This window comes from Stegodyphus dumicola, chromosome 2, assembly GCF_044657685.1.
Source record: "Stegodyphus dumicola isolate Sdum_Otavi_A_Nest chromosome 2, ASM4465768v1".
Lineage (NCBI taxonomy): Eukaryota > Metazoa > Arthropoda > Arachnida > Araneae > Eresidae > Stegodyphus > Stegodyphus dumicola.
The window spans coordinates 130,313,101-130,332,030 of NC_140769.1; the positions used below are offsets into that span (position 1 = coordinate 130,313,101).

At 33.1% G+C, this 18,930-nt stretch overlaps 1 protein-coding gene across 4 annotated transcripts in view; it reads right to left on the bottom strand.

Annotated features, from left to right (window-relative positions):
• Positions 1 to 18,930, bottom strand: part of tup (LIM1_Isl and LIM2_Isl domain-containing protein tup) — a 291,256-nt gene that overhangs the window by 80,833 nt on the left and 191,493 nt on the right. For 3 of the 4 annotated variants that reach the window (XM_085811104.1, XM_085811105.1, XM_085811103.1), the window contains exon 5: positions 14,210 to 14,260. The exons of the other annotated variant lie outside the window; for it this stretch is intronic. In XM_085811104.1, the coding sequence (XP_085667230.1) occupies positions 14,210 to 14,260 (51 nt within the window). The remainder of the gene's footprint in view (positions 1 to 14,209; positions 14,261 to 18,930) is intronic. 4 annotated transcript variants of the gene reach the window in all.

The window sequence follows — 18,930 nt, forward strand, 5'->3', positions numbered from 1 at the left end:
AGTTACTTTCTATTAACATCTTTTCGTTTCTAATTTATGATGCTGATGGTGATCTATAATTTATCATTCTATCTATCTCTTGTAATGCTTCATTATTGCAAGTAACCTTTCCAATGAGTTTCGAAGAGTCCAGTTCTTCAATTAATATTCCGTCTAATGATTTCACACGACACAAGGGACATTTGCTTGACCTGCTGTGAAGAGTTTTCATCCTAGATAGATTACTGCATAATCTACTTTGCTATTTATTTATTCAGCAAGGGACATTTTAAAGAGTTATATTTTAAACATATATTATTATCACGTTAACATAGAAATATGGGGAGAATTTACGCTACATAATGGAACATTATATCCGCTTCATCCCACTCTATAAAAACTACAGTTCTTTAATTCCATACACTTTAAAAATCTGCAGAACTCTGTCTTGCTGTTGCCACTTATTTTTGTTAAATATTACAGTCCCATCGATCACAGTCATGCACTATTATTTATAAGTTGTTCCAAAATAATTTTTTACAGCAAGTGAGAATTCCTAATAAACGGTCGTTATTTGTAAGTCTTATAATATATTTAATAAAAACAGCATATCTTTAGTTCCGATAAACAGGAATCAATAAGTTAGAATCGACTTTAATATGTGAAAAAAATGTATAACATCAAGTATCATCTAATCCAAGTTTTAAAAAATGCATTTAAATTTGAGTGGGTGACTAAAAAGCATTTTAAGAACGACTGAAAATTTGAACAAGAAAGAAAGAGAGTGAGCTAACAGTAGGAATTTAAAAAATCTGATGTGAGTTCCTATTAAAGTTTGCAATGCCTATTAAAGTATACGCAGTTTTTGCTGCTCTTCATTTAAACTTTACTTCCTGCAAGCATTTCAATTTAATTAACGGATCCCCAAGGTAAGTCGAAAATGACATCAAAAATAGAAAATTTTGAAATTAAGTATCCCGGTCAATTTTTTTGTCAAACTTGTCAGAATTTTATTTTTTAATAACGAGTGTAAAACTTTCCCAAATATTAGTATAGGAACCGGCAGACTGGATTCAAAACTAGACTTATTTGTCGAATTTTTAATGTTAATTTCGTTTTGGCTTTTTGCCTCCATTCACTTTCTGCGTTGATTCACTTTTCAAACTGTTGCCACCAAATATTGCAGCCCTGTATTATATTCAAAGAATTAAATGATGAAGAATCTGCATAAATGTATGTATGTTTCTTTCATTGTGATAAAACAACGGTATCTAGAGCCATCAAATTTTGAATTATTGGCATCTGGAAGCACAAATTTGGAATTTGTTTTATTATCGATCTCATAGTTTGTAACACATTTAATGAATTTTTTATTAAGAAACTCAACGATCTCAAAGCGAGCAATGGCAACACTGTACGGGGGGGGAATTGTATCCAGCGCACGAGACTGTGTATCAGAAATTCTAAAGATATGCTTATTTTAAAATTATTTTGCAATATTGCTGTTGAACTGAATTTTGTGGTTTAAGTGCAAAGAACACGATACTTAATAAATAAAGGTAACACACAAAACTTTAAAAGAAGTCCCTCAGGACGTAATATAAAATCTGAAAACGTCCACATTTTTATTTTATTTTATATTTTTTTATAGTTGTTACATTGCATAAATTTAAATAATGGCGTCATACGTATTAACTTGGAGTGTGAAATATTTCTGTTTCCTAGTTTGGTAACACAGAAAATTATTTACGAATTGGATGTTGCTTGAAAAGAATGATTTCACTTCATTTATATATAAATGTTTTTCTTTTTTTTTTTTTTTTTTCCATTTTCTTTTCAGGTGTATATAGAATATATAAGTTTTACTTTGGCCGCAGCCCGCTCATCTGGAGGGTTTGCCCAAGTGTATCAAATAAATATTGTTCTCAGGCGAAATGCTTTTAAAAGATCTCCAACGTCAAACGAAATGGTTAATTGCATTCATGCGTGATAGTTTTGTTTCTACCCAAATTTTAATGTAAATATTTAAATAATTTTTTTTAATATTTCGATATTATAAAAAAATTTTTAAGATCCCATATATAAGAGTTTACATTCGTCAATTCCTGATTTATGCTCAACTTTTAAATTGCATTACCATAAGGAAATTTTCTGAAATCTTATTTAAATTTTACATTTGTCTTAACTATTAATTTTCTTTGATTCCTTAAAATCAATTACGGGTTTAAGCTGTTCTATTAGCTCGTGACTTACTGCTCTGATTTTGTACGTCAAATAATTAAAGATTAAATTTTGAATAGAAAAAAGAAAAACTTTTATAAAATCCTCATTGTTCTTTAACATAAGCATCTTATAGTTTGATTACCATTAGCACTTTTTTTTGTCCTGATGATCTTTATCTATGCTTTATGATGGAGATTCGGACTCTATTTCTACATGCTCATCAGAAAATAACCACATCATTAAACTAATGGTATAAGAGAAAATATAATTCCTTTGAAGTATTCAGAATTAAAATATTTTTCCTTTCTAGTGTCAAATAATTATATCATTAGATTTTTTTCCCTGATCTATATATCGGCACACAAGCACTCGAGCGGTAAAGTCGCTGAACACTGCTAGTTTCGACTTAGGTTCGATTCCAGGGGAACGGTTTCTCCGCATGGGAGTTTTCGTGGATTTACCACGTGTTCACCGCAAGTTATAACGTGTATACGATCCAGTTTACCTTTGAAAATCTTCCAATAAGGCATCCCTCCTTTTGGGCAGTTACCCCTAGTGTACCCTGCGTAACCAAACAAACCAAAACCGAATCTATATCACCAGTACATAATCTGGTTTGAAGTAATGCATCTATGTAATAAGAAACCTGTATAGAAAATATTCGGAAAATTTTTGGAAAGTAAAGGACAACTCAGAAAAAAAAAAAAAAAAAAAAAATACAGCCATCGAATTTTGAATAACGTAATCCTCCTACGAATATGGGCATGTGGAAGACCAGATTTGAAATTTGGAATTTGTTTTATTATCGATTTCCTATTTTGTAAAATTTTAACGAATTTTTGATCAACAAACTCGAGGATTTCAAAGCGAGCCATGGCAACTTTGTACAGAAAAAACATTTTATCTCCAGCGGGTGAGATTGTGTATCGGTAAATTCTAAAGATATGCTCATTTTGAAATTATTTTGCGATATTGCTGTTGAAGTGAATTTTATGGTTTAAGTGCCAAGAACGTGATATTTAATAAATAAAAGTAACACACCAAATTGTTAAAAAAACGCCCCTTTGTACGTAATTTAAAATCTAAAATATTTCAGATTTTTTTTTTTTTTTTTTTTTTTTTTTTTTTTTTTTTTTTTTAAGAATAAAAGCATAGGAATAGCCATATAAAATATTTCATCGGTAAAGTACTCGTACCTTTAAACGTATTTTCTCATTCCTTTCTGCGTGCTTTAGTAGTGTAAAGGTACACTTGGCGCGTATTCGAGAGGTCCAAGTTCGAGTCCTGGCGAGGGCATCGCTCATTTTTCGTGTTTCCTACTTCAAAAATCTTAATGACTCTACACCTTTATACCGGACAACATTATGCAAATAAGGTGTTTGTTTTTATCTAATGAAGTATCTGACAGGATAAAACCGTCACACCATTGTACAAAAGTCACTTGCTTTGCGTGGTATTTGAATGCACTGATTAAAAAATTAATGTATCCGGAAGAATATTAACCCGGCTTGTAAAACAAAAGATATCAGAAAAACATTTCAAAACAAATTTTCAGATCAGTGTCTCTATATGAAGGTTTTATCACCAGAGTGTGCATTTAAATTATAAGGCATTTCTCCGTCCTTCTTAGCATACCTTCGCAGTGTGGTGGTCTGCTCACTGGACGCGTATTTGAGAGGTCCGTGGTTCAAATCGCGGCGAAGGCGTTGCTCATTTTTCATTACTCTTGCTTTCAAAATAAGCTAATGCCTCTGCAGGGGCGCCCTAATTAAAAGGGTGGTAGATGATGATTCTTCACACCCAGGATTTGGCGCTTAAGTCCTCTAAAAACCCCAGTCGCTCTTTAAAAGGGGGGTATACCCCCCTTTTAAAGAGCAGAGGCATCAGTCTGCAGAGGCATCAGCTGCAGAAGCGAGCCTGCAAAGGCATCAGCTTATTTTGAATTTAATATATCGCTTTCGTTAATTTCTCTCATTATATATATATATACACACATATCAAGAAAATGATTAATCAAGGGCAGCTATAAGCAATCTTAATATGAAAACCAAGATTTTTCAAATCCGCAAATTTATAGCTTAGCGGAGAGGAAAGATTCACGCCGAAAATTCTCACTCTAAAAATTAACTACCTCTTTCTGCGGAAGAAAATGTGAAAGCAACTAAAGGTCGAAAAAGTTTTCTTTTATTAGTTTACTTTGCTTCAACTAAAAGAGCTTAAAACTTAAGAACCAAAGCACATTTGTGAAAAGAATTTTTTAAAAAAAAATTCCTTTTCTCAAAGCTCCCACTGCTTTCAAATATAAGCCTCGGAGACCATTTTGTTAATTATTATTCCAGCGCTTGGAGAAAAATAATACTTAGAGCAAAGGATTAAATCAGCGATATGCAATACTTGTTTAATTGAACGACGGGGATTTTCGGAGCTTTTAGTTTTGCGGACACTAATCAATTTTTTTTTTATGCTGGTTGCTACCAGAACCTGCGCTCACCTGTAACCATACACTTCACTTGTACCTTAGGGGTTTTTAATGCGGACTGCTTGAGCTCCAAGGAAGCGATTACTCCCGGGATACATAAGTGCATTTGCTTTACTTAGCTTATTAATTAATTTTTCCCCAAACAGGATACCAAAATAAGATTTTTAAACATTTTTATTTAAAGTAAATTAAAAACATCTTGTTACCGCTCACCTGCAGCGAGTAGCAACTGAGTTACGTATGAACAGAGAGTAGGGAAGAAGTGGAGGTGGAAATAATTTTTAATGTGGCTTGATTAACCGCATATTTTTTGAGATTTTGAGAGATTAGGTTTTATTAAAATTTCACTACTTCCGCGTTAGTTTGCAGAAGTTGCTTAAAGCTTTTTATTTCCACTCTACACCACTCCTCCCGTTTTCTGCTTTTTTTGGTTCCTCTCACTCAGTGTTTCTTTTTTATTTTCCTGGTTACGGTTTATGTTTTCTAATAATGAATGAAAAAAAAAAAAAAAAACAAGAAACAGGTTTTATCGTGTAGTCCAAACTGTTTGAGATTTCGTAGAAAAGTAATGCAAGTAATCTGAACGAATAACCTAAGTGACGAAAACTTCCAAAAATATGATATTATACTACCTCATCGTTTTAGAAAAATTCTTTGGTGCAATGGAATTCCATAACACCAGCAGAAAAAGATTGAATAACGAGCTGTACAGGATTTATAAAGACAGTGATATTACATTAAGATTGTAGAGTCATTTTGATTTCTTTGATGCGAGAGACGTGAATAAATTAGTAATGACCTAGCCGGGACCTCTCGAATACGCGCCGAGTGCACTACCTTTACAGCACTAAGACATGCAGAAAGGAGGGAGCAAATACCATATATACTCCCCCTTTTAAAGGGCGACTGTGGATTAGGGCACGCAATCGCCAAATCCTAGTGGTGAAGAATCATCATCCACCACCTTTTTAGTTCGGGCACCAATCTGGAGTCAAAAGCATTTTTTTTTAAAGCAGGAAACGCGAATAATAAGCAGTGCTCTAACCGGGACTCGAACCTGGACCTCTCGACTACGCGCCTTTAGACCACGTAGGCAGGCGGAAAGGAGGGAGAAAATAGATTATAAGGTTAACAATGAAATCAGTTTAATGTTACAGGAAACGAGGAGAAAACGCAGTTGGGACGGTCTAAATTAAAACTGCAAGAACTGAGAAAAGGAAAAAGATCGGTTGACGAAGAAATATTAACGTACACACAACTTGTTACGAAAGCAGATTTCTGTACCGATTTCCTGCTTAATTATCGGTATGCATTTAGCAGAAATCTGCATGTGATCATTTATGCTAAGGGTGAACAAACTTTGTGTCAGTAAAAGCCACTGCATATTAGAATTCGAGGAAGTTCGATAACCGCAATCAGATTTTCCAAATGCACAAGTCCATATTATGTCATTTTATAAACAGTGAAAGATGTTTCAGACGGAAAGGAATATCTAATTCCGAGCAATCATTCGATAAGCTGAAAAATATTTTCATTTTAAGCATTATATTCAAGTATTACATACAATTAGGGAAGGGAAAGACTTTCTTCTGTTTTGAAAAAAAAAAAATCAGAAATTATTTGAGATCATAAGGATAATTCAAACTAGCAAGTATTCTATCTGTATAGAATACGCTGCATTAAAAAGAATAGATCATAATGAAATTATAGATAAACCTGCAGAAACTAAATGGGAAGAAGGGGGAGAAGAAGACAAAGAAAGTCCTTTTTTTCGTATTATGATTTTATGATTACTTCTACAAACATAATAAACTACCGTTGTTGAAATTATGCTATTAAAAGAAGACAATTCATTTAAATGCATTTTTATTGTAAAGCTGTGCGATATACAATATTTCTAGTTTTATCGCCAGGAGCGAAATATGTACAAATTCTTTCCAGTTCCTACTCTTGAGCATGCTACGTACGGACATGTGAAAAGCAAGGAGTTCCCAGATGAATACCAGAAACTTCAAGCGATTGAACTTGAGCTTTATTGATAGACACTGCAAAAGCAAGACGCACTTCAAACTGAAGACATTTGAATTCAAACGGCAGATCCTAAGGAACTATGGTGAGTCGTGGTATGAATACATCTTCTTTTGCGTAGTTTTAATCACGACATCATTTGAAAATTCGTATAATAACGTATTACACCTTTAGGAATATGATGCGTCATTGTAATGCATAAAAAATGCGAAAGAAACAAAGTAATATCCAATACATGTACCAACTGTTTGCCATTGTTGCTGATATCAGCACTGTTGCCACTTGGAAAAATGAGGGCAAAAATTAGCGTTTTTAATTAATATCTCGGATTTTAGCTATTATTATTAGTCAGAAGGTGCTTTGTCCATGAAGGACTATTGTTTTTCTTTTGCGATTTTGAGTTGGTTCATTATAAATGTCCCTTTCACATTTCAAACTGTTGCCAATTAATGTTAGAGTCCTGCATTATATTTGAAGAAATTAAATAATGAAAAATCTTCACAAATGTATGTATATTTCTCGGATTGTGATAAAACAACGGTATATAGAGCCATCGAATTTTGAATGACGTAATTCTACTGTGAATATAGGCATGTGGAAGCCCAAATTTGAAATTTGGAATTTGTTTTATGATCGATTTCATATTTTGTAAAATTTTAACGAATTTTTGATTAACAAACTCAAGGATTTCAAAGCGAGGCATGGCAACGTTGTACAGAAAAAACATTTTTATCTCCAGCGCGTGAGTCTCTGTATCGGAAAATTCTAAAGATAGGCTCATTTTAAAACTATTTTGCGATACTGCTGTTGAAGTGAACTTTACGGTTTAAGTGCGAAGAACGTGATATTTAATAAATAAAGGTAACACGCAAAATGTTAAGAAAACGCCCCTTTGAACGTAATTTAAAATCTGATACCTCTCAGATTTTTTTATTTTGTTTGTTTGTTTGTTTGGGAAAAAGTGGACGTCGTCCTTCGTCCTGAAAAAGGACGTTTGCTCATTTTTCACCTTTCCTGCTTCCAATTAATCTAATGACTCTACAACGATAGCTATAGGCCTGACTGAGTTATTAGCGAACAAACAAACACACAGACTTTCTTCTTTATATATATAGATTTATTCATAAACGAAAATTATTACATACAAATATATTTTAAGTCATGAATAAAATATTTATTTATATTATTTAATTACTGTTCACTTGTATGTGATTAAGAAGTGAAATCGTTTAACTCGGAGAACACAAAATTATTAAAAGAGAACGGAACGAAAGTTTACGTTTTATCAAAATTTGATCTTCAAAAAAATATTGTTGTATAGAATATATTTTGTTACCTATACATAACTAAATAGTAATTGCAATTGAATTTAGTTCTTCATCTAAAAATCCTCATGATAACTGGCCCGTTCGTTTCGTATTAGTCTATACTCATCCTTATACAACAATACCCATATAGAAGCAATGTTTAAGAAATCGTTCTAAAATAAAGGAAACTCCTCCACCCACGCCTGCGAACTCTTTTTCCATTGTTAGAACAGAAACCTCCGCTGATCCAATATTAAAGCTTGACGCCCCTAAAGCCACCGTTAAATAAGCTTATAGACCTATTAGCGATCAATAGACGGCAGAGCTTAATGCCTCCATAGCAACATTTCTCATGTCTTTGAACGCTCTAAATGGAAGTTACTATACGCGAGTCACTGAAGCGCGTACCTAGCATTGATTTCTGTTAAGTAACCACGTGGGGCATTTGCCCCTTTTCGGTTGGCGTTATTTATTACAATGCAGTCAAATATGCTGAAAACCTCATGCGGTAACTTAACAAGGAATAAAAGCATTGATTGTCGTTTATAAAATACGGAGTGAAAATGAGACCGCAAAAGATGCAAGAATTAAAACAAAGTTTTGGGCAACAAAGTATTGGATTTATACTGCGGTAAGATATAAAGGAATTCCTTAAAATATTTATCTTGTGTGTTTATATGAGAATACGCCCTTCGAGTTCTAAAGCATATTTCACTGGTCTAAAACACTGCGAAGTTGCAAAATAATGTAATGATTTCTTCAATCAGCAAAGCAGAAAGAAGGCAAAAAAGAATGGGAAATTGTTAATTAGAAATTCTGATATATTCAAAGCACATTTCCTTTATTCTTAAAGCTGATACGCTTATTATTCACAAACCTTGCTCCTCCATATTAAAATCAAATGTCGAAAATAAATTTTATATACAAACCCTCTATCGTAATGCTAGATAACTATAAAATTTTATCTTGCATAAATTTAGATATTAAAACTCAGAAATTTAGTTGTTTATTCCAGAATTTTAAGTTTTAAGTAATTTAATTTAGAAATTAAAAAATATTGTTATTTTAAAATTTAAAAAAAATCGCTTCTACCACGATGTAAAAGAATGTTTAATGTTCTGTATTTCATTCAATGTTTTCAAACAGAAAGTATGCTAAATGCTTATGCAATTACTAAATTGATTATTGGGGGGAATATATATTAATAAAATTACTCGTTTATTCACATTATTTTTTAACTTATTGAATTGATTTTAAGAGAAAATATACATAAACAAATTACTAGCTTATTTACACATTTTTTTAAAACTTTTGCATTAGAATTAAATAGAGCGAGGAACATGGAAAACCATTTGCAATTTAAAGTAAAAGGAAATTAATGCAGAGGTTTTAACTATATCTATAAATTATGCGTATAACTTATAGGATAAGTCTGCGTAAGTCGTACCTCCTAAGAAAAAATATGTAGAAATCTTAGGCTCTATGAAAGAGAAATAAAAATTATATGTGCTAATAATGTTTTGTGTTGTCGTTGCTGATAATAATTACAATAAAATCCCATACAGTCTACTTTCTTGGGTAAAATTAATAAAATTAATGAACACGAATTTAATACGACTTAGAAAAACATTATTCTAAGTCAAACATCTAGAGCTTAAGTCGTATTGCGTTCAAAATTAGACAAATGTAATAAAACTTTCTCTTCATCTATTAATTTATTTCTACAATTAATTACAATAATGATCTCAAAGATACTTTTTTCATTTTCTAGTTAACTCCAGCACATAAGTCGGGACGCATATTTCACAAGTGCACATCTGTGTAGCCACCGAGGGAGCGGCTTCTAGGATGGACCAATGAGCATCCAGTAATATTTCTGTCATGTCACATGACCTTTCGCGTGCTTTAAGATTTAAGCAAAATGGTTGAAAATATTCTGCTACGCAGTTTTTCTGTACAAAATTAAAGCATCGTCGATTGCTTCTGAAACTTTTCATTGGGAAGTTAGATCAAATATAGGCAATTATGAAGATTTCACTACCTGGTTGAAATAAATACAAACACTTGTTGGAGACTTTGCAAAAATATCGATGTGAAATATTACTTAATAAGTGGTAAATAAGACGAAGAAAGAAATACGTGATAAACATCTGAGCCCAAATGCAATCTTTACATAAAACTATGCGTATGAGAAAAATATTTACACCAATTATATATAGTAAATAGAAGTCAGCACTTTTTATTGCAGTCTATATGAAAAAGATGTTCTATAATAATAACCAATGCAGAATTTTATTCAAAGTGAACTTTACTAATTTGCATTCGTATACATTTAGTGTGTTAAATTTCACATTTAATAACTGCTCACTCTTAAATGTACTGTCTACACAAGAAATACTCATCAAACAGAATGAATTTATCTTATTCACAAAGAGTATATGCAATTTATTCGCATATAACTTTTAATATTAACAATGGATATAATCACGTATATAAGACAAAAAATAAGAAACTAAATTAATTATATGTATTCTGAATCTTACACTTTAAAAATCAAAAGAATGCAAGCACTGAAATAAGAAAATACTAGCTAAATTGTAACACTTTCAGTCACTCTCAGTTCGATTAAAAAAATATACTCTTGAATTCTCTTAATCCACATAATATGCCGTGAACATCAATCCAAATATTAATGCGGAATAAAAATCGCGAAAGTGAAATCTCAGCGATTAATTAAATTCAGAAAACGAGAGCACTACAAGATTTCTACTATTACGCCACATATTTATAACTGCGAAACAAATGCAAATTAAAGCTTAAACAACGTACGCTCACATGCAGGAAGATTTAGCGTCACAAGAGCAATAGCAGCTCATTGGTCCATTTTCGAAACCCCTCCCTCAGTGGCTACGCTGATGTGCACTTGTGAAATATGCAGTCGGGACTTATCCTGTGAATTTTAGACACTGTATAAGGTATTTCTCCCACCTTGTTAGCGTGCCTTCTTGGTGTAGTGGTTCTGCACGCTGGGCCGGTAATCCAGAGGTCCGTGGTTCGATTCCCGGCGAAGGCGGTTGTAATTTTTCATCTCGTCTGCTTCCAAAAAATATCTGATGTCTCTACAGTGGCGCCCGAACTAAAAGGGTCGTGGATGATGAATCTCCACACCCAGGATTTGACGATTGGGTCCCCTAAACACCCCAGTCGCCCTTTAAAAAGTATATAAGATATTTCTCCCGCCTTCCTAGCGTGCCTTCGTGGTGTAATGGTTCTGCACGCTGGGCCGGTATTCCAGAGGTCCGTGGTTCGATTCCCTGTGAAGGCGATTGTTCATTTTTCAATCTCTCTTGCTTCTTAAATACCTTATGTCTCTACAAGTGAATCTTATTTTCTTCGTGGTCTTCCTCACAAATATTACAGTGAAAAGAACACAGTGTGAAACAATGTTATTTACAAAGGGGTAACTCGTTTTGCCAGCAGAGGGCGCAATTGACGTGATATCATGAGTAATATTTAAAAAGTACTACTTAAGTGGCGCTATGATTTGCCCAGCCTTATCCTACATCGAAATGATTTTAGGATTTTTTTTTTTTTTGGCTTTATTACAATTTCTACCTTTTTTTAAAGTGCCCAATGATTTAACAAATTACACAAATAATTTAGACAATGAAACTTGCACTCGAACAGTGCGCAAAACATTGATTTTCAAAACAGTATTCATTGTCAAATTTAAATCATCTAAAAATAATTCATGTATCATTTATTTGTGTAAAGACAAATAGTTAACCAGAAGGGAAAAAATGCTAAATTATTGAAAATCATGTAATGATTCACTGAGTTTGTAAAAGTAATGCATTCAAATTAAAGACAGATTAAGTAGCAGATCGAGTTAAATAATAGATACGTATATAAGACAAAAAATAAGAAACTAAATTAATTCTAGCTAGCTAATTTTTAGCCGAAGCTGTACAAAGATAACTAACCGAGTTGGTCTGTAATTAAACCTCACCGGCGAGTATTAATAGGCACGTAGAAAGGTAGCCGAACGTAGTAAGGTAGGCTTCAAGCAACGACGTGGCCTGAAAGCAGAACACGCTCTACTGAGAGCTTCTGAACTCTTATTCGGAAGTGACTGAACTTCCCAGTAAATATTGGTTCTACTTCAATTTACTCAAAACGAGATACTGAAATTTCATTCTGCCAGGAGTTGTAGGTGAAAAACAAGAATTTAAAGGAAAGGGTTTAAAAATTAAAAATAACTATTAAGAAATAAAAATAATCCCTACAGATTAAAAAAAATAGTAGTTCTTTGTATTGTGGAGCTCTTAGGTTATTTGGAAGAAGGAGAGATGGAAAATGAGCAATGCCCTCTCCGGGAATCGAACTACGGACCTCTCGGATACGCCTCGAGCGTGCAGATCACTACACCGCGAAGGCACGCTAAGAAAGCGGGAGTAATACCTTATAGTATCAATTCCCAACTAAAATTATTATAAGAAATTTTACATGTTTAGCTTCTTTCGAATTTCCAGTTGAATTAACAGGAAAAGCTAGATTTTCCCCCGTCAGATCAGTAATTTATGGCTGTAAATCGTAACTTACTAGATTAGCGGTAGAAAAGTGACAGTAATTTTGTAGAGCTGTTAGGTTATTACGAAGCAAGAAACGTGAAAAAATGTGTCATGTCCTCGCCGGGACTCGAATCTGCACCTCTAGAATACGCATCGAGTATGCTTCCAATTACACCACGAAAGCATGCAGAAAGGAGGGAGAAAATACCATAGATACTCCCCCCCTTTTAAAGGGCGACTGGGGACCAGTCGCCAAATCCTGGTGGTGAAGAATCATCATCCACCACTCTGTTTTTAGTTCGGGCGCCACTGTAGAGTCTATGAGGTTATTATGAAGCATGAGACCAGAAAAATGTGAAATACTCTCACTGGGACTCGAACCTAGAACTCTCGAATATGAGGCGAGTGTGCTACCGTTACAGCACGATGGCATACTTAAAGAGGGGGGAAATACATTATAACCTTTCAGCTTAATGTTACTGACTTCGCATTATTACTACTTCAAGTACCATTTATTGATGCGAGTAAATTGTCACAGCACATGTAATTTGTGTACTGTGAAAATAAAAGAAATGCACCTTTCTTGAGATGAAACTTGTCTTGTAATAGTTGATAAATTAATAATAAATCACTCAAGGTAAACTGCCTTAGGAGGCAGTTTTTATAAAGAATTATATTAGGATAACTGGATTCCAGTATGCAGAATGCACATTGTAAATTACAGGAAACACCATGCAACTAACCCATTCTTTGAGACTGTAAGTGTGTGTGATTATGGCAAAGCCTCGAGGGCTATCTGCCTAAAGGGAGGGATGCCTTCGTGTAGGACTTTCTAAGGGGAACTGGTTCGTATACACGTTACACATGGGAAAAACCACGAAAACACCCACGCAGCCAGCCCGTTCGCGGGATTCGAACCTCGGACGAACTACCAGTGTTCAGCGACTTGACCGAGACTGTAAGACGAGTCGAATTAAAGGTAGAGCAAATCTTGTGCACTAAATCATATGATGAGATTTGTCTGTTAATGGAGAACAAAGACAATAATTACATCTTTCCGAAAAATTCAAACGCTATCACCATTGTCGAACTCCTAAAAAGTCAATTCTAAACGAGCTATTTTCAAATTACTGAAATATGTTAATATATTATCTGCTGCAACATTACACAAATTAAAAAATATATATATTTACAGAACTTAATTGAGATATTTGCAGTATTCGATAACTCCAACTTATTTTTTACTCACTTATATATATATTAGTCATATTTTTACACACTTGGAATATCTCATATGTAGAATATGATAATCTAAACAGGTTTTTTTTTTTTTTTATTGCAGCAATGTACCTGTGCTGCTTTTATGAAATACTTTACGTCAATCAGTTATAAATGGAAAATTTTAAACGATTTGTAGAAAATGTTCTACAGTGCTGTGAATAATCAGATGTATGAGATCAAGTACCAATCAAATAATTACTATAATTGGTATGATCTGTACAGCTAATGTAAACTGAATAAACAGGATACATGTGACTTAAATCTAAACTATAATTTTGAAAAATCTATTGGAAGTTATTTCTAAGATTATTAACTAAAATAATAATAAACAAGGACCCTACCGGGGAAGCCTGAGAAGAGGAGTCTGATTCTGACATGGAGACGATCATAAACTGTGAAGGACAAAATTAAAAAGAAATCAGAACTGTGGTTGGAGAGGAAGACTGCATAATATTATAATAATCAATTTCTAGATGAATTAAATAAATTGCGATTTTTGATTAAAATTTCAATAATCAATCAAAAAAATTCATTTATAAATTTATTAAGATTATGCTTTCATAAAATTTTAATATAAATATTATGCAAAATAATAAAAAAAAACAATTTTGTAGTAGCATTAGTTAGACATATCTTTTAAAGCTTTCTTTAAATGTTTCTCTGAAAAATCTTTTTAAAAATTACAGAAACAAATTTTGAATTGTGTACAAATGAAACTGATAACTCAAAGGCAATAATTATGGAACTACCTAATTTATTAACAGTTTATACGTAAAGTAAAATGCAATATGATTTACTTCATATAAATTCCAAATACAACAGTGGCTTTCTTAAGTTTTAGCACGAATAAAGCCTTTCCGTACCATCCGTTTTCCAGCAGGTATAGCTGAGATTGTTGGAAGCTAAAAATCTTTAAAAAAATGGTGATTTGGGATTTTTGCATTTTAAAATTTCTACACTTTTAGCTTTCTAAAAATACCATACAAAAATCAGAACTGTAAAAAATTTAGTTTCAAATTATCATTGAATGCTTCGCTAAATGAGGATTTTTACATAAAAATGCGTTTTTCTCCAAATGTGATTTTTTTATACTCGATGAAACTTTCTTAGGCACTACTCTTCACGGGTATGTAAATTTTTATAGCTTATTTATTACCTTTCCTATTATTTACTGAAATGAGCTTTTTGTGATAAACTAAAATTTAAAAAATAAATATTTTAACTAAAAACCCGACTTTTTTTTTTTTTTTTTTTTTTTTTTTTTGTGAGAAAAGTGCTAAATTTCATTATGCCTAACACAATATTCTATAAATTACTCTAAAACTCATAATGTTTCAAAAGCTCATTTCAGTATACTCAAACACGTGTACTTAAATGACACAAAAATTTTCAATATATCAACAGCATATTTTGAGGGTACATCGAAAACGGCCATTTTAACATTGTCTGTATAGGGAGTTCCTGTTCCCCTTTTAAAGCACAGATAAACAACTCAATGTTAATTACTAGCTATTCTCATATTTCGTTAGGAACTCTTAAAATATAACTAAAAGTACTCCTGTATTTATTACTGTAAGACACCTGATATCTAGTCGGAGATATTCTAGATGAAGTAATGCTGTATCTAACTAGCTCTCTATTGACGCGAATTGAATTTTTCATCATAGCAAATATTCGCAGCTAAATGTCTCTCCTTAACCCACAAGATATATAATTGCTATCGGAATTCGTAACATCTTCATGCCAATTCTGTTATCACATGCAAATCTTCGAACTATTCATATGCCAATTGCCAATTTTATGCTATGCTTATCAAAAGCTATGTACAACATCGACGTGATACACACAAGGTAGGGCGATGCCCAGGAACTTGAATACGTGAAATCATCACTTAATAAGGTGTCGATGTGAAGTAAATTTAGTTTCACCTTTGATATTGATTTCTACTCCATTAATAAGAAGACATTTTTTATTTAATATGTTAATGATTGCTTCTTAATTTACATCTAACAGGTTGAAGAACATGCATCTCATTAAACTGCACCAGAATTTCTATGAAAATCTATGAAAATCGTCTAAAAAGTGTGTAAACAGACTCTGTACTCGGCCACACTGGTGCGTCCATACAGTCAGTAAAATGCTGTAGAATATACAAGACACATGCATTGTTCCAAAACTTTAATTTTAGCCCTTTTAAGGGGTGTTGAAATCGAAAAGTCTTAAAAAAATGGTGATTTTGTATTTTTGCATTTTCAAATTCTCTACACTTTTATCTTTCTAAAAATACCATTCTTTAATCTCTATGAAAATTAGAATTGTAAAAAAATCTAGCTTTAATTTGTCATCGAATGCTTTGATCAGTGAGGACTTTTACATAAAAACGCGTTTTTCTCCAAACGTGACTTTGACAAACGATGTACCTTATCTCAGGAACTACTGCTCACAGGTATCTAAAATTTTTATGGCTTATTTATTAGGTTTCCTAATATTTACTGAAATGAGATTTTTGTGATAAACTAAGAAAAAAATTTTGTGTGAGAAAAGTGCTAAATTTTACTATGTCTAACAAAATAGTCTGTAAATTACTCTAAAATTCAAAATGTTTCAAAAGCTCATTTCGGTATAATCAGATAGGTATACTTTAATTACACAAAAAATTTGAAGCATGTATTTACAGCAGATTTTGAGAAAAGGTACATCGAAACTGGCTAATTTAACATTGTCGGTATAGGGGTTGCTGATACCTCTCTCTTAACAGTACTATTATCCTTCTTTTGTTATAAATGAAAAAGAAGAAACAAACTAAAAAACAATATATTGCAGGAAAAGTTTAAGATAAGTGCCATTCGTATTTTATACGAAAAACATATTAGAAATGTTTTACAGCTATAAACGCATTACAACTATAAACTAATATAATTACACGTATTCGTTGCATGGATACATTTCTTAAATCTTAAAACTATTACTCTGATTTAAAAGTATATTTTTCACTATTAGATGGCATTCTACTACTGTGGAGAGTTTTAGTTTGAACATCATGTTTCCCTCCTTTTACTAGCAACTGATTTGCCTGAATTATTGCCAAAAAGGTACACAATTTTTATATTTTATAGTAAATTTTAAGCTCTTGACAGTAGATCTTTTGAATTGTGGTATCGATCTCTTTTGAACCTCAGCTTTCCCTAAATTGCTCTTCGGTAGATAATAACAAAATTTAAAACTTAACAGTATTTTTCTCATACGTATTTACATTGTTGACAAATTGAACTCCGTCCATCTTAAAAGACACTTTAAGGCTACCATTTCTTTCCATATTTATGTTTTGCATCTATAACCAGAATTCGGCTTCTTGCCCCTCAGCACTTGAATTTTCTTCTGATACTCTTTCTAAATATATATAAGGTGCTTTATCTTTCCTTCCAGCATGTCTACGAGGTGTAACGGTAGCACACTTGGCGCGTATGCGAGCGCTTCAGGCTCGAGTCCTGGCGACGGCATTGCTTATTTTTCCTATTTCCTACTTCAGAAAACCGAATGACTCTACAGTGGCGCCCAAACTAAAAGGTGGTGGGTGATAAGTCTTCACCACCAGAATCTGGCGATTGGATCCCCTTATCCCCAGTCGCCCTTTAAAAGGGGAGTATATAAGGCATTTTCTCCTTCCTTCCAGCATGCCTTCGTGGTGTAACGGTCAACACACTCGGCGTATTCGAGAGGTCCAGGTTCGAGTCTCGGCGAGGGTATTGTTCACCTTCCCCGTCAAAATAACCTAATGACTCAACAGATTACAAACTTCAAAACGATGCGAAATAAAACACACTATATGGAAATTCTTCAAATGTTAGGTTTAACAATGAATATATCCACCAATTATTCTTTAAACACTTTGCCCAGCAGTTCAAGGAATGTCCCATCAGCGAAAAAATCTCAAATCTCCTGCTTGGTTTGATGGTATAATCCATGATCCATTATGCGAGGGGTGGTATTTGGGGCTGGATTAACTCTGTGTTTGGACCCGGTAGTTCTCCAAATAACTATAAATCTTCGTAATTACATCTCTGGGCCATTAAGCGTCGCGCAGAGGCATCAGGAAGTCAGTAGGAAAGATGGCCGAGGTATCATCAAAGTAGCCGACAAATCGCTTCATCGCGTGACGTCTAACAAGAGCGTTATGGTATCACGCAACTTTGTGCTCCTATCATCTGGAAGCGAGTAAGCCTCTCTGGCCGACCCCAGTTCAGTCCTCTTGGGTATGCAGCTGCATTACCCAAGAATTTTACAACTGCCTCATTTTATTATGTATTGTTGAGGAAAAGGTTCCCTAATTTTTTTGACCAAGAATTCATAAAGCACTTTCTAAGCATCTATGAATTTTTAAAGTTGTTACATACCTACTGCCTGCTTTGGTCCTCATTTGGGTTTTTCCATACGTATCCGACTAGGATCATGTTTGTTTATTGTTAATAATTGCAGTATGAAGTGTTTATCAGAATTTAATTTCGGTCTTGTGATTTTTAGTGTATTTTGTTTTCTTGAATTAGTGTAACTAATAATTCTTTCTTATTCATCTAATTTGTTAATAAATGAATAAAGTTTTTTTGTGGTGATGGTGGTAGTACTAGTAGTGGTGGTGGTTAGTAGTAGTAGTATTATTAGTAGTAGAAGTTAGTAATATGAAAACTCAAGTTTAATCTTGGAATCATTATTTTAAGAAATTATTCGGAGATAGAAGAATCTCAAAAATCTTTCAAAATGCCCAATTCTGTAAATACCTTTTATTACTAAAAATTTATATACGTATTTTTCTCTCTCCCACGGAATGTATCAACACTGCTTGGGCAGTTTCAGTAAGGCAATAAGAATGAAAAGAGGAACATCTTCTGAATGTACATTAAAGATTCATTACTTTATGCATTTAATTCATTTTGTGTGTATATATATGTAGAGAGAGTTGAATAGTTGAAACTAAATCTGAAATGATTCTTCAGTCTCGGAAAATGCCCTCAACTGAAAATAGTTTTGGAAATAACGTACATTTCTTATCACACATTCTTAAAAT